The sequence below is a fragment of the Carettochelys insculpta genome, chromosome 19, assembly GCF_033958435.1.
Source record: "Carettochelys insculpta isolate YL-2023 chromosome 19, ASM3395843v1, whole genome shotgun sequence".
Taxonomy (NCBI): Eukaryota; Metazoa; Chordata; order Testudines; family Carettochelyidae; genus Carettochelys; species Carettochelys insculpta.
Window position 1 is genome coordinate 10,531,327 of NC_134155.1, and position 15,517 is coordinate 10,546,843.

The following is a 15,517-nucleotide window of genomic DNA, read 5'->3' on the forward strand; positions in this document are numbered from 1 at the left end:
CAGATCTTGTACTACTTACCCTGTCCACATATTAAACTCCCATCAACTTCAACTTCCAATTAAGTGGAGAAGCACTGACACATTCCCAGCTAACAGTAATTTCCTATAATTTCACGTAAAGTAGTATTTTACATTTTCGAACATTTTTCCGTCCTGCACCTGTGGGACACTGCTAGTAGCTCTATACCATCAGGTACTTACTGGGCTATCAAAATACTTATTTTCAAGCACAAGGTTTGAATATTTAAGGGATACACCATGCCAAAGTGTCAAAGTATTAGTGTTCGAGAAGTTGAGTCACTTATTTGGCTTAGAAGAATCTAATGTAAACTCCTACTCTTAATTCTCTTAAATGGCTTTCTAACAGTTGTTTTTCTCCAGTAGAAATTTAAAAGACACTATGAAGGAGAGGGTATTCCTTTATTGACTCACTGCGATTCCACACAAGGACAAAAAAAGCCATACTTTCCTGTAGTGTCAAATTCTACTTTTTCCTACTTTACACAGTATGAAACCTAAGAAAACTATTTAACAAAGAATTCAAAATGCAGCTTCTGTAAATGCTGTTATGACTCTTACTTTTTTAAAATCCTCCCAATGAAACTACTATGGGGAATTCAAAAGCTGCAGTTATCTCACTAAGTTTACCTGTGTCTTGCTGCCATGAGAACTTGGTGAAACATTAAGAAACAATAGTAAGAAAGAAATATGTCTCACCATATCACACAACACAACTCTTTTTGTGAGATGAAGTGGGTCCTTCCCACAAAAGCTCATCACCAACTAAATCATTTTGTTAGTCTTTAAAGTGCTACATTTTTACTGCTTTGTTTTGTTGAGTACAGACTAACACGGCTACCTCTCTGTTACTACTCAACTTTCTCTGTATATAACTTTGGCTCAAGTCTTATTAAACATACTGGCTCAACTTGCTTTCATCTGAATTGACAAGATAAGAGGCATTCAGTACAATTTTAGGCTATTGGAGGTTTCTTCACGTATCTGAAAAAGATGAGGTTCTGCTTAATACAAACTGCGGCTTTTTAAAAAAGGAAGACATGGATTTATGAAATTAGAGAAGTCATATTAAACGCGAGAACAAAAATACAGTATGAGTTACTTTTTTAAAATTATAGTCTGCATTATGCAGATACCTACTTTCTCTTGTAACATATTTAGAACACCAAAATTACTTAAAGAGTTAATATCTTTAATATACTAAAAAGATATTCTACCTTGATAAACCAAACCCTACTGTGTTTATTACTCTGTAAAGAAATAGTTTTTACAACCAGTATCAAATAAATCAAAACAATGCTAAAAAGTCTCTCTAGGAATCAACCAGACTCAAGAGATTTTTACTCAAGATGAAGTCTGGCTTTGTAATTATACAACTCTGTTCATCCCAAAGGTAAAAAGCAAACTGCCTCTCAGCAAAGATTTGAATGAAAAAGGAAAGTGAGTGTGGAAACCCAAGGACTGGACTACTACTGGAAGTTTGGATACGGTTAAATAACCAACTAGGAAATACCTGCAAAAGTAATCTTAATATAGCAAGAGTGAAGGTTCCCATCTGGGTATATAATTATAGAAAACAAAAAGAGAACTACATCACCAAGAAATCCCTACTTCATTTATGAAATACTATGACTTGCACAAATTTTACTAAGTAATATATTATTCATATTTTGTTTATTATTTGCCCCTTTTAAAACATCTGCAAAGTCATTCTTTTTTTGTATTATATTGTGAAATGAAACCATTTTTACTCTTTTGTTTGTAACCTTGGTTTCAACAAAGATATCAATTACCTTACTCATTACAGGGAGTTTCCTCATCTTTGATATTTGAAGTGATCTCAGGCAGCCCACTTAACTTAACAGACACTTGCAGAAGGCAATTTTCTTCCCCCTCTTCCCCACTTCTGTCCTAGGTCACTGATTCATCCATTTTCTTTTCTTTTTTGTATCTTTCTGTTAAATTCTCTGTCAATTTACATTTATCAGAATTTTCCAGATCTGAAGAAGTGGGTCCGTCTCACAAAAGCTCATTATCGAATAAATTACTTTGTTAGTCTTCAAAGTGCTACAGGACTATTTTTTTATTTTGTGAAGACAAAGACTAACACAGATACCTCTCTGTGAATATGCACATAACAGTTTATTATTTGATATCAATGGTTTTAGAAAAACAGGTAATAAGAACTTTGAAAGAGAAGTGGAGGAAAAGGTAGATCTGAAACTTTCCTTTGTCCATTCAGTTAACAAGTCAAGGCACTTCTGATCACTGTTACTTGGGGATATGGGAGAGTGGGGAGGAAGGACATGCTACATACACATTGTTATTTGAACAGTTACTTTAACTATTTTGTAATACTTATTTTCTAAAATTGAAAGTCCAGCTTCACTGGACAGGGCATGTTATATGAGTGGAGGAGTCAAGAACCCCTAAGCAACTCCTCTACGGTGAACTCTCCCAGGGCTAAAGGAATCAAGGTAGGCCTCACAAGAGATATAAAGACTGCGTGAAGGCCAACATTGCTCATGCTGGTTTAAAACCAGGTCAGCTAGAGCAGCATGCAAAAGACCAAACAGGCTGGCGTGCTCTCATATGACACGCGTATGACAACTTTGAACAGCAGCGACACATACGCCTCACTGATGCTTGTGAGAGGAAGAAAGCATCAGCAGCAGCTGCACCAACAGAGCCAGGACAATTTCCTTGCTCCGACTGTGAACACCCATGCCGTTCAAAGCTTGGACTCCTCAGACATATGCGAGTCCACAACCATTGAGCCTGTGCAAGCTCAAGACGTCATCGTCGGACATGATGGACTACCTACCACTAATGTTAAATGCCATGCAACAAATCAGATCACTAGTTTAATAGTACCTAGTATATCCTCTCTCTCTCTCTCTCTCTCTCTCTCTCTCTCTCTCTCTCTCACAAACACACACACACACACACACACACTATACATACATTTAGGACTTCTGCTCACTCTCTACATCTGACTTAGAAACTCAGCAATCCATTATAGATCAGACTTACCCCAGCAAGACATTTTTCCAGTGTATCCAATATAATCAGCTGAGAGAGATATAAATTCTTTTCAGCAGCTTCTCCAAATATCCTCTAGAAGAAAAAAAGAGAGATTTAGCTTCACTGCAAAAACCTGAGGATAACCCATTGCACTATTTACACAGTAGAGCAAATCTGTTGGGAGTTAAGCAGCAAAGAAGGTTAACGTTCTAGACTTTCCACCTCTGCAGTACTGCATTCAAATCTTAGAGATAAGGCCAGTGAAAATGAGATGAATGGTTCAATTCCTGGTTCTCAACATGAAGTAAGTGAACTATTTTGGCATGACTGACACAAATTGCACAAAAACATCAAGGGATTGGCAGGCCAAGTAGTATTAGAGGATCAACTAGAGAGCTTCAAGTCCTTCACTTTCATGAAGGCCAGTCAGCTTAACTTCTGTGCCAGGAAAGATAATGGAGCAGGTAATTAAAGAAATCATCTGGAAGCACTTGGAAGGTGGTAAGGTGATAGGGAACAGCCAGCATGGATTTTTAAAGAACAAATCATGTCAAACTAATCTGATAGCTTTCTTTGCTAGGATAACAAGGCAGGGGATAGCGGAGAGGCGGTAGATGTGTTATACCTAGACTTTAGTAAAGCACTTGATATGGTCTCACATAATATTCTTTTAAAAAACTAGGCAAATACAATTTAGATGAGGCTACTATATGGTGGGTGCATAACTGGCTGCATAACCGTACTCAGAGAGTAGTTCTTAATGGTTCTCAATCCTGCTGGAAAAGTATAACAAGTGGGGATCCGCAGGGGTCTGTGTTAAGACTGGTTCTGTTCAACATCTTCATCAACGATTTAGATATTGGCATAGAAAGTATGCTTATTATGTTTGCAGATGATACCAAGCTCGGAGGGGTTGCAACTGCTTTGGAGGATAGGGTCATAATTCAAAGTGATCTGGGTAAATTGTAGAAATGGTCTGAGGTAAATAGGATGAAGTTTAATGAGGAAAAATGCAAAGTGCTCCACTTGGGAAGGAACAATCAGTTTCACACATACAGAATGGGGAGAGACTGCCTATGAATGAGTACCGCAGAAAGGGATCTAGGGGTTATAGTGGACCACGAGAAGTCATTCTTCCGCTCTACTCTGCGCCGGTTAGGCCTCAGCTGGAGTATTGTGTCCAGTTCTGGGCACCACAGTTCAAGAAAGATGCGGAGAAATTAGAGAGGGTCCAGAAAAGAGCGACAAGAATGATTAAAGGTCTAGAGAATGTGACCTATGAAGAAAGGCTGAAAGAACTGGGCTTGTTTAGTTTGGAAAAGAGAAGATTGAGGGGTGACATGATAGCAGTCTTCAGGTACCTAAAAGGGTGTCATAAGGAGGAGAGAGAAAACTTGTTCTTTTTGGCCTCTGAGGATAGAGCAAGAGGCAATGGGACTTAAACTGCAGCAAGGGAGGTTTAGGTTGGACATTCGGAAAAAGTTCCTAACTATCAGGGTGGTCAAACAGTGGAATAAACTGCCAAGGGAGGTTGTGGAATCTCCATCGCTGGAGATATTTAAGAACAGGTTAGACAGATGTCTATCAGCGATGGTTTAGACAGTACGTGGTCCTGCCATTGGGGCAGAGGGCTGGACTCGATGGCCTCTTGAGGTCCCTTCCAGTCCTAGTATTCTATGATAATTCTATGACCCCAAAATTCATTCAAAAAATGATAGTTACATTACTTTTAGAAGTCATTACTGTGTGTCTAAAGTATCTGATTTCTTTGGTGTAAAAAATATTGGATTTCCTTGGCAGCGTACTCTATTGCCAACACAAAATGCTTAACAGAACTGACGTTTCCACAAACTAACTTTGTTTGTTGCAGAATTTAGCACAGACCACAGGAACAAACATGCATTTAAAATCTAAGATGCATGACTATCACACATTTAAAATTTGCATCCAGTTTCACTATTGGCACCAACATTCAGATTGGAACAAAACCAAAAGGCAGAGAAGGGTTACCCAAAAATGTATCTAGCTCCACTGGCACAGAAGAACAAACAGTACATTTTCCAAAATGATGCAACAATTAAAACTCAATGAAATATTTGAAAAATTGGTACAAATAGCTGTAGGTATTAGCTGAGGAGGAGACCTCTTGAAACTATTTTTTCTAAACATGGAGTGGACTGGTTGCATGCAGTCTCTTGGTGGGTCTGGTCTCCATTCCGAAGGAATGCCTGTAAAATATTGCTAGCTGGTTAAGGCACCTCACCTAACTCTTCCTCAACTATAGGTGAAAAAGGTCTTGCTGTTTGCAACAGAACATTCATATAAGACGACTCATACATCTATTTTTGCACTTTATGGAGGGATTCACTTCAAGTACCAAATCAGGTTAATAATTTTAGTGTCACTTTGCATAAAAGCTACACGACTGGCATCCCCACAAAAACCCTGCCCATTTGGCTTATCTAGAACTTCTTGTTCAGTTCTTTGGGATCCAAAACACTCGATTCAACCCCAGTTTTCACTATTCAGGTCCTTCTATTCAACATTTGGCAAACCTATACAGAGTTGAAAAAAAGTCAAGTGAATGGGTTAGGTATAAACAGAGCATCGCATACTTCCAAAATTACACACATGTACAAATTGCACTGCATTCACTACATACTTCATATGGCAAGTTTTTGGATTGGTTTGGTTACCTGGCAGGAACCATTCCCTTTACAACGTGTTGTGTGTTGTTCATGTAGAATTAAGCTTTAAAATCCAGGTTCATTTTTGTCCACTGTTAGTAAATGATTGCCCAGGTGTTTCTCCTTCTTACCTTAACTGGCTCAAACCTTTTTCAACCCAAAGATCTGTTTACCACCTCGCTAATTCTATCTTCTAAGAAATAAAGCCTCCCTACAATTTTAATTATTCAGGTTAGACCATGTCTCAGCTACACTCCTCAAATAATACAGAATTTGTTTCAGATTGTATAGCTTACACACTTTAGAGTGGCCTACTGATTCCGAGTCAGCCCTACAAATTTGTAACACCATTAGTGAGAGTAAAAGCTATGCCTTCTCTGGTTCTGGTGAGAAAATATGTTCACTGACCATTGGCCCCTTACGGAGTGCTGTAGGTCAGTGACAGATCAAGTTTTGTCATAATGGACCTAATGGTTTGGAACCTGATCAGCTATGAAATTTGCTTAATTTCTTCTCCCCCTTCTAAAACTAACTACAACTTTTCATGTTGTCTAGCTCAGTAGTAGTCTTCATCTGTGTCGACACTTGGGGGAACCTTGCCCAGGACTGTCCCCAATGGAGAATGGTAATCTGTGAGAGGATGGCACAATCAGAGGTCACATCTCAGTGCAGATGAAGACAAGCAGAGAAGAAGAATGTCAAAAACTGCCCCATGTCCCTCTAACAGCTACCAACACCTACCCCTTCTGTGATAAGAACTGCAGCTCCAGAATCAGGCTGATAAGCCATCATCAATGGACTCACAAATTGGAGGGTGTCATGAAGACATCCTACTCGTTATCAAGTGACCACCAAGAAGAATTTAATGATGGTGAGATTTCATTAATGTTTCAGTATAGTCTTGAACGTCATTCTATCCTCTGCCTTGATGCACTTCACAAATACACAGAGTATAGGGGATGACCATATAAAGTTCCACATTTGAGTTTGAAAGGATCTTTTTGCAGTTTGGGAGAAAAGGTCTTCCTGAACCTTTTTCTGTACCTTTACTTTAACCTGCCACCCTCAATATCTCAACAGGTAAAGAGATCCTGGAGTTACACAAGAAACACTGCAAGCTACATTAAGTGTTGTGGGGGAGAGGAAAAGATAAGGGATGTGAAGGGGATGCGCCACTCAAGAAAAGCATCCATTTCTAGCATGTAAGGGATGTGCTCAGGTGATTAACTCTGTAGGACTACCATTAAAATGCCTCAGGTTTGTTTTAAATACTTGCTCATTCTTCCTCTTCCATTACTGCTCTTCCTGGCAAGACAAGTTCTAACGAAGAATTAGAATAGCTCCCATCACTCTGGGTGCGGTTCACCGAACCTCTCTGCCCAAATGCCCTTTCCTTCTCCTCCAAGCCGGCAAGATATTGCTTCGTTAATTAAATGGCATGTGATCAAGTGAACCACTTATATCAGTGGAGTCCAATACCAATTCAAGGATCATCAAACTTGTGGTTGTCATCCTTGCATAATTGCCATAGCCCCCCTGACTCTAAATAAATGCCCTCCCACTCCACCTCCTCTAGAGCCAGGCATCCCCACCCCCCAACTGAATGCCGTTCCCCTCCCCCCGATCCAGGCACCTCCAGCCCTCCCCTGCTCTAACTGAATGTCATCCCCCTCCCTCAGAGCCAGGCACCCTTGCTTGCTCTGACTCCATATGCCTGTGACTCACCAAAGCCACTGCCACTGGAACCATCACTGAAGCCGGGCCACTGAGCCACAAGAGCCACCATCACGGGCTTGTCCCACCAAGTGGTGGGACAGGTGCAACACGTGGGCGGAGGGCACACCATGTGTGCAGCTCTGAGCCACGTGTGCAGCTCGTCTTTTTCACCACACCACAGTGTTCCATTTGGCACATGTGGTGAGCAACCAACTTATTGGACACTGTGGACATATACAGAATATTCCACTTGGTTTGGAAAGCAAACAGACAAAGAAGGCTTACAAACCCAAGGCTAAGAGGGCATGTGTTAAGTACGAGCCCTAACCTAGCCATCTGCACTTCTCCATCCTGTCCATTCCCTTGGTGACTGACGCATTTTGGGTTACCCAATACAGCATTTCTATCATTCCTCCTTTGAAACCTTGCGCCAACGTTTGGCATCAGCCTCACATGAAACCTGTACATTCATTTCCCTTTTGTTATTATATTTCTCCACATTCGAAGAAGAAAACAAACAAAAAGAACTCCCCACTAAATTATTTGGTAACCTATTAAATGCACAAAACAAAACAGCAATTTAAATCAGTATCAGACTGATCATTCTACAAAACTGATAAATAAAAACAGAACATTTTCAAAGGCATCCTATAAAACAAACTAGAACTTACCATATTGTTAACATTTTTTAAGATATTAGTGAGACCACTTATGACCAGGGAAAACTTGTACTTGGAAATATTTATGAGACATTCCTTGTTATGTTCTGTGCTGACTTTGGTGTGGGTATTCTGTTGGCCAGATTTTATGGGAAGCTGCAAAAAAAAAAAAAAGAAAACAAAAAAAACCCGTTATTCAATAGTTTTATATTAACTTAACAATTTACACTTTTGCAGAAGGTTAAAGATTCCATGAGGCTTTAATAGAATATTTTTATAGCAAACTATAAACACCATCTTACAGTAATATATTACTATATTACTCCTCTATTTCTGCTAAGAACATTTGCAGGAAGCAAAATCAGGATTTGCCTGTTTTAACTGCTTATTTCTCAACTAACATCAAACATCTGTTCTGTGAGCATTTCTATACAAACCACACTCAGGCTATGTTTACACTAGCCAAAAACTTCGAAATGGCCATGCAAATGGCCATTTCAAAGTTTACTAATGAAGCGCTAAAATATATATTCAGCGCTTCATTAGCATGCGGGCGGCCGCGGTGCTTCGAAATTGACGCTGCTTGCCCCAACGGGCCTCCTTTTCGAAAGGACCCCGCCTACTTTGAAGTCCCCTTATTCCCATCTGCTCATAGGAATAAGGGGACTTTAAAGTAGGCAGGGTCCTTTTGAAAAGGAGCCCCGTTGGGACGAGCCGCGCAGCGGTGAGCCGCGTCAATTTCGAAGCGCCGCAGCCACCCGCATGCTAATGAGGCTCTGAAAATGTATTTCAGCGCTTCATTAGTAAACTTCAAAATGGCATTTGCATGGCCACTTCGAAGTTTTTGGTGAGTGTAGACACAGCCTCAGTGTCAGAAGTACAATTACAAGTAGCTAAAGCAATGAAATTGAGTAAACAGCTAGAGATTGGTCCTATTTTTATAAAAAAAATTTTTAGAAAAAAAAAGTATGTCTTCTATCTTCAAAGTCTCCAGTGAAACTTTCATCAGGATAAAAAGACAGTATATGACAAGTAATTCAGAGATCTGTCCTGGATGACAAACTCATTTAGGTCTAAGAAGTATTCCAATATCCATTGCAATTTCATGTAACTGTTCCAGAAAGTTATTCAACAGATCCACATCCACACCGTAAGACTATGAAAACACCAAGCAATATCACAGACTCTTGTGCAACATCAATAAATTGCTGAAACCTCACCATGTTTTAGTATACATTAAATCTCTCCCTTATGAGGCAAGAATATTCTTCTATACACACCTCAGTGTGATGTCTTGGTACACTTGTTGCGAAGAGTTTAGACCCCAACTTTCCAGGCTCCACATCTTTATGCAATAGCAAATGATAAGCAAGGAACTTTCTGAAAGTTTCAGCTAAGTAAGGAAATTCAGACTTATCCTAAGGGCAGGAGTACAAGTCTAAGCCAGCTCTGGTGACACCATTAAAATAGGGTCACGACCCACAGTTTGAGAACAATTATTCTAGTGGCTTCAGACACTGCAAAACCAATTCCTGCCTTTACAACCTCCATATTTCAAATAAAGCTTTTCTTAAAACTATCAATTTTATACACTGTGTTACAGCAGATTACACTGAAAAATTAGTCTATACAACCAGTATCATACTATGATAGAACTATAACTAAATGTACCTATCTGCACAGCACTAGGAACACAATAATAGCTACTGGTTTAAAGCTGTTACCATTAGGAAATCCTGGCAGACAGAGGGGGAAAAATGTGTGTCAAGTATTTGCTGCAGGAACATTCCACTCATGTACATTATCGCCTTTTATCAGATTTTAAATGAGATATAGATTTTCTTCACATTGTCCAAGTACAACAGTGGTACTAATACTGCCTAAGAAAGGTAAATATTCCACTTTGGAAGAACAGATGTTCATTGGTCAATCTAATAGGTGCAAGAACTCAGGTAGTTGAGGGATCTCTATTTTATAAAATAGTAACTATCAGCAAAATAAGTGAAACTGGGACCCTAACATATTACTCCATCTACACCTGTAGAACCTAGTGAAAGGAAAAGAAACCAAAGCAATTATCCACGAAGACATACCCATGTATTTAGCAATGGATCAAAAATCTCAAACCTTAACACGATACCCCCCCAGCTAAAATTAAATTCAAATTAATACTAACACATTATAAATACCAAATATTTCCAGTAGTTATCAATTGCTATAAGCTAAGGCTCTTTAACCATTATTGTTAGGATAACATAAGCCAGTGCAAAACACCTACCACAAAGACTGACCCTTTATTGGGCTGGGTCCTTTAGGTGCTACTGAAATACATACAATACAAAAAGGAAGTAAGGCGTGAACTCTGAAAAATTATGATAAAGGAGATTACCAAATATGAGGGATGATTCCAAGCATAAAAGGAGTTATGTCCAAAAGGTTCAGGACCATCACTAAAATAACACAATGACAATCAAATTATTTATTTTTTGGATTGAAAAAGCCATTCTTCAGCTGTTCATCTGCAGAAATGTCAGGCCACCTCTACTACAAAGTCATTCAAGTCAGAAGGTAAGGATTCCTCAAGTGGTGATAGTTTTACTTTATTACAATTCCCTAATAAGAGAGAACCAGTTGCAGTTAAAAATCTTATCCTCACATTGACCCCCCTTCACTGTTTGAGAAAATATTCACTTTGAAGTTGCAGCAGCAGTCAGACTCCAGTCAGGAACGGTGCTCCACTGGGCTAGGCACAAATGTCTATGAAGACAGTCCCTGCCTCAAAGAGCTTGCTGCTGAGTATCTCCCTGCTCATCACCAAGGCCGTGTCTACACTAGCAAGTACATTCAAAAGTAACATCGGAAAAAGGCCGTCTTTCAAAACCCTCCGCAGAGCATCTACATACACCGCAGTCTTTCAAAAGTAACTCTGAAAGAACGGGACTGTTCCATCTAAGTTGGTCCTCCGTTCCCACAGTGGGAAGAGAGACCCCTTTCAAAAGGCTATTTAGAAAGGGAGCAAGTGTAGCTGCTTTGTGCAAGGCTCCCCCCTGACCTTCCCCCCTCCCAATTCAGTCCCCCGTCACCCTCCATTTGCCTGTGTTTGCTCATCATCGAAAGACCGTCTCTTGATGTTTAGTTTCGAAAGCCATCCTTTCATCAGGATATTGTATTGTAGACGCAGCCCAGCACAAGAAGTTGTTGGTATTTGACATGGCTACTCTGCATTAAAAACTTGCAGTTAGCCCATGCTAGCTGAGTGGGGCTAGAGGGGTTTGAGCTAAGGGGCTGTTCAACTGCGACACAGGCATTCCTTCTTGGGCCAAGGTTCTAGAATACTGCAAGGCAGGAGGGTCTCAGAGTCCAGGCTTGGACATCTACAACTCAATTCAACAACCCCTTAGCCTGTGTCAGATGGCACACACCATCTGCGGGCTTTTAAATGCAGTGAAGATAAACCTTAAAAGCAATATTACCTCACCAGCTTTCCTCTCTCATGACTTAGAAGGTATTTTAGTTTTATACAAGCCCCTGATATTTAAACTGTCAGTATGTCTCAACTTTAATGACTGACTCAATTCTGGTGTTCCATTGGCAAGATGAATCTGCTTCCTCCCTTTTTTCCCCCATAAATGAGATATATAGATGAATGCAAATATAATTGTGTGACTGTAGACTTTACAAAAATGAAATGTTATGAATTCTACCAAGTGAAAACTAAAATTTCTTCCAACTTTGAGCAGAAAAATTACTTCCAAAGAGGATCCTCTACATCAAATACTAAGAGCTAGCCTTGAGATGCAACTATTCCAACATAGATAAAAGAAAACTCAGCGTAACTCAACAAAACAGATATTAATCCTATTCTGAACACTAGACACTTTGTCTCAAGCTGTACTCAGTAAATTCTTCAAAGGTCACAGACCAATTATCTCCCTGGTGTGCAGTTCACCAGTCAGTTACAAGCTATCAGACCACATTAAAATGTGGAAAGAAGTGTTTCGTTGAAGTTTACTTTACAGGAACTTTATATTTAAAAATATAACATATTAAGGAAACAAGAATGCAATTAATATTTATGTTACATATACCCTCTTCAGGATTTAGTGCAAGCCCTACTATCTCAATTTCAATGATAAAACATCAAATATTTAAAATGTTGCCGCCTTCTTGTATAATAGGATTCCAGTAGAACATGCTGTAAAATCATTTTGAGGTTCTGAAAAAATATCTGTCCAAAGAAATGAACATGACTAGAAAAAGGAGATGAACTACAAGCAGTATCCCAAAATGCTATAAAATTTAAGAACCATTGAAAGAAAAATGCCAAGCTATTAATGTGGCTAAAAAATTATCAAGCACGAAAAGGTTTTTGGTCATCACTGAATTAAGTGTAGCATCTTTACCCTTCATTTATCAAATTAAAATATATGAACTTCCTTTTAATACCACAACAGTGAGATAAGAAGCTCCATTTGGTTTGGATATCTAAACTCTAGAACAACCGGTCCACCCATCAAAGAACGTCTTTACCCCCAGAGAGTTTTATGTTGTGAAAATTATGACCATCCTGTCCAATTATCTTGAAAGTTTCTAACACAATTTTATATGAAATAACTTTCACAGCTACATGTCAGTGTACATGCGCAATGTCTGAATAAAGCAGAGGCTGAATGGGTACAAAGGAGACTGAAGCATGTTTGCACCACCCAATATAGAAAAATTGCTCATCTATCTGTACTTGTGCTTGTTTCCTCCACCTGACTACTCTTCCAAAACTATTCTAGAAAGTTAGTGAGACCAGTTTCTAAAGCTGGTTAAAAACACACATGTATATCTGTTTCTGTAGTTCAGGATTAAATCCCATCTGTATGGGAATTTGGAATGTGAAATACTTTTGTCATACTAATCACGCTTGTGCTGGGTTTTTATTTTTTAATTGTGTAGAATTGTATATAGAACACACAGTTCTACTGGCTAAAATGGCAATTAACAAAGCTATTATATAGAAGCATTTATAAGACTGAGAAAATATTTATTAAAACTGCATTTGATCCCCCCAAGTTGGAGATGGCAATGACATTTAATTTTTCAGATCATGCTATTTGAAACTACATGTGGAAGTTGTATATTTCTGATCTACTTGAAAAATTAATCACCATTAGTTTTGCAAGTTTCTTGGGAAAATGGCAGCACTTTGAACTATATCGTTTTGTTATAATGACTTTAACTTGTGAGATGGCTCAAAAATGGGAATTTTGATCACAGTCCTAAGGCTTAAGTGAAGTTGTTTCTCTCATTGCTAAACTTACTGAAGTTGAATACACAAAGTCAGACGATACTGATATACTAACACTTCACAAAACACTGAGAACAGGAACTTCAAACCAATTAAATCAGCAATGATAGAGGCCAGGTCTACACTTGAAAGGCTACAATGCTACAGCTGCTCAGGCTGCAGTGAAGATGCTACTGAACCAAGACCCACACATGAGGCGAATCATCTATGTTTATGAAACAAGCCCATTTATTGAAATAGTACTGTCTACATTGGGTTAGGTCGGTTAAACCATATTGCCCAATGGTGTGGAACTGACATTGCTGAATGACACAGACCAGGTCTAAACTAAGAGATTAGATCAAATTTAAGGATTGTTGTGTGATGGGTGAGGGTTTCATAAAGCGCAAAGTAACAGCATGAGCGTGGGGGGATGCTAGTTAACACCCTTCACACCTGTTCACAAACCTGGTTTTCAAGACACCCCTGATTTTCAATGCCTCTTAATGCTTTCCTGTTTTCCCCTGTGTCCAGTTGATAACTTCTGGACGGGATCTCTGACTCCGCCCCTCACACTGGCATGAAATTCTCCCCACTTTGCCTCAAACGTTATGAGGAATACAGCAGGCCTCAATGACAAGGGTAACATTTTCACCACTGAGGTCTAGGCAGATCAGAAGGCACCAGAACCTGGCTTTTAAATGGCAAAAAGCACATTCTACCACCATTCTGTACCTGCTCAGCCTGTAGCTGAAGAGCTCCTTACTGGAGTCCAGTGTGCCTATGTATGGCTTCATGAGTCAAGGGAACAAGAGGTAAGCAGGGTCACCAAGAATTACTATGGACATTTTCACGCCTCCAATGTTGATTTTCTGGTCTGTGAAGAAAGTTTCATTCTGGAACCTTCTAAACAGGCGAGAATTCCTAAAAATGCATGCATCTTGCACCCTTCCTACCATCCCATGTGAGTCGTCAGTGAAACAACCTTTGTGATCAACCAATGCCTGCAGCACCACACAGAAGTATCCCTAGCAGCAAATGTACTCTGAGGCCTGTTGGTCTGGTGCCAGATGCAGGTGTGCATTCTATTTATGGCCCCACACACAGTTAGTGCATAAACTTACTGCCATGGGGTTCCTATGTCCTGCACATTCCCCAGTCAATGTGCTTCACAGGAGAAGCATGTTGATCACCTTAGGTATCTGGATGACAGGCCCCACTATAGATTTGCCCACCCCAAACTGATTGCCCACTGACCAGTAGCTATCTGACATTGCAAACTTCCATAAGGCAATTGCCACATGCTTCTCAATTGTCAAAACAGGTCTCATTCTGGTATTGCTGTGCTTCAGAGCCGGAGACAGCACTTCACAAAGTTCCATGAAAGTGGCCTTATGCATGTGCAAGTTTTGCAGCCACTGCTGATCATCCCATGACTGCAAAATGATGTGATCCCACCAGTTTGAGCTGGGTGGGCGGGTCCAGAACCTGCACTCCATGCTGTGCAGTGACTCCATTGCTGCCAACAACTCTGCAGTGGTATTCTCCAGATCTTGACATTCATCAGTGCCCCTGCATCAATCCACTGATAGTGCATGAGCATTACACCCAGAATATACTGCTTCACAGTGTGGGAAGTCATCACAAAACACCACACACAACATTGAAGTGTCATAGGCTCTATGTTATTCTTTGTAATGGGGAGTGTCAGTCAATGTAAAAGCGGCATGAAAATTCTCTTGTCCCTTTCTTTTCAGTAGGAAGTGGGAAATGAGGGAAATGCATTCTGAGATGACATGAGAAACCCAGAACTACTTGTGGCAACTTTTTTTTCCCCCACAAGACACTGGCACAGAATCCCAAAATGCAACAGGTCTGCAGGAACTATGGGATAGGTGCTCAAATGCACTGCTGTCACAGTTGAAACTTGGGTAATCTGGTAGGGACACACTAAGGCTGTGGCCACACTTGGCTGGAACTTCAAAGTGGCCATGCTAATGGCCAAATTGGAGGATACTAATAAGGTGCGTTTCCCTCACGCATAGCTCAGCTACATGAGGATCCATCTCGAAAGGACCCCCGCAGACTTCAAAATCTGCTTATTCCTATCAGATGATTTCAATGTTCGCAGACTCCTT

At 39.9% G+C, this 15,517-nt stretch overlaps 1 protein-coding gene across 10 annotated transcripts in view; it reads right to left on the reverse strand.

Moving 5' to 3' along the window:
* The window catches only part of NF1 (neurofibromin 1), a 199,297-nt gene that overhangs the window by 172,311 nt on the left and 11,469 nt on the right, over positions 1-15,517 (reverse strand). For 9 of the 10 annotated variants that reach the window (XM_075013308.1, XM_075013307.1, XM_075013305.1 and 6 more), the window contains exons 2-3: positions 8,117-8,260; positions 3,052-3,135 (exon numbers count right to left, since the gene is read on the reverse strand). In XM_075013308.1, the coding sequence (XP_074869409.1) occupies positions 3,052-3,135; positions 8,117-8,260 (228 nt within the window). Of the gene's footprint in view, positions 1-19; positions 141-3,051; positions 3,136-8,116; positions 8,261-15,517 lie in introns of those variants that run through there. The other variant, XM_075013309.1, reaches the window with a different exon arrangement.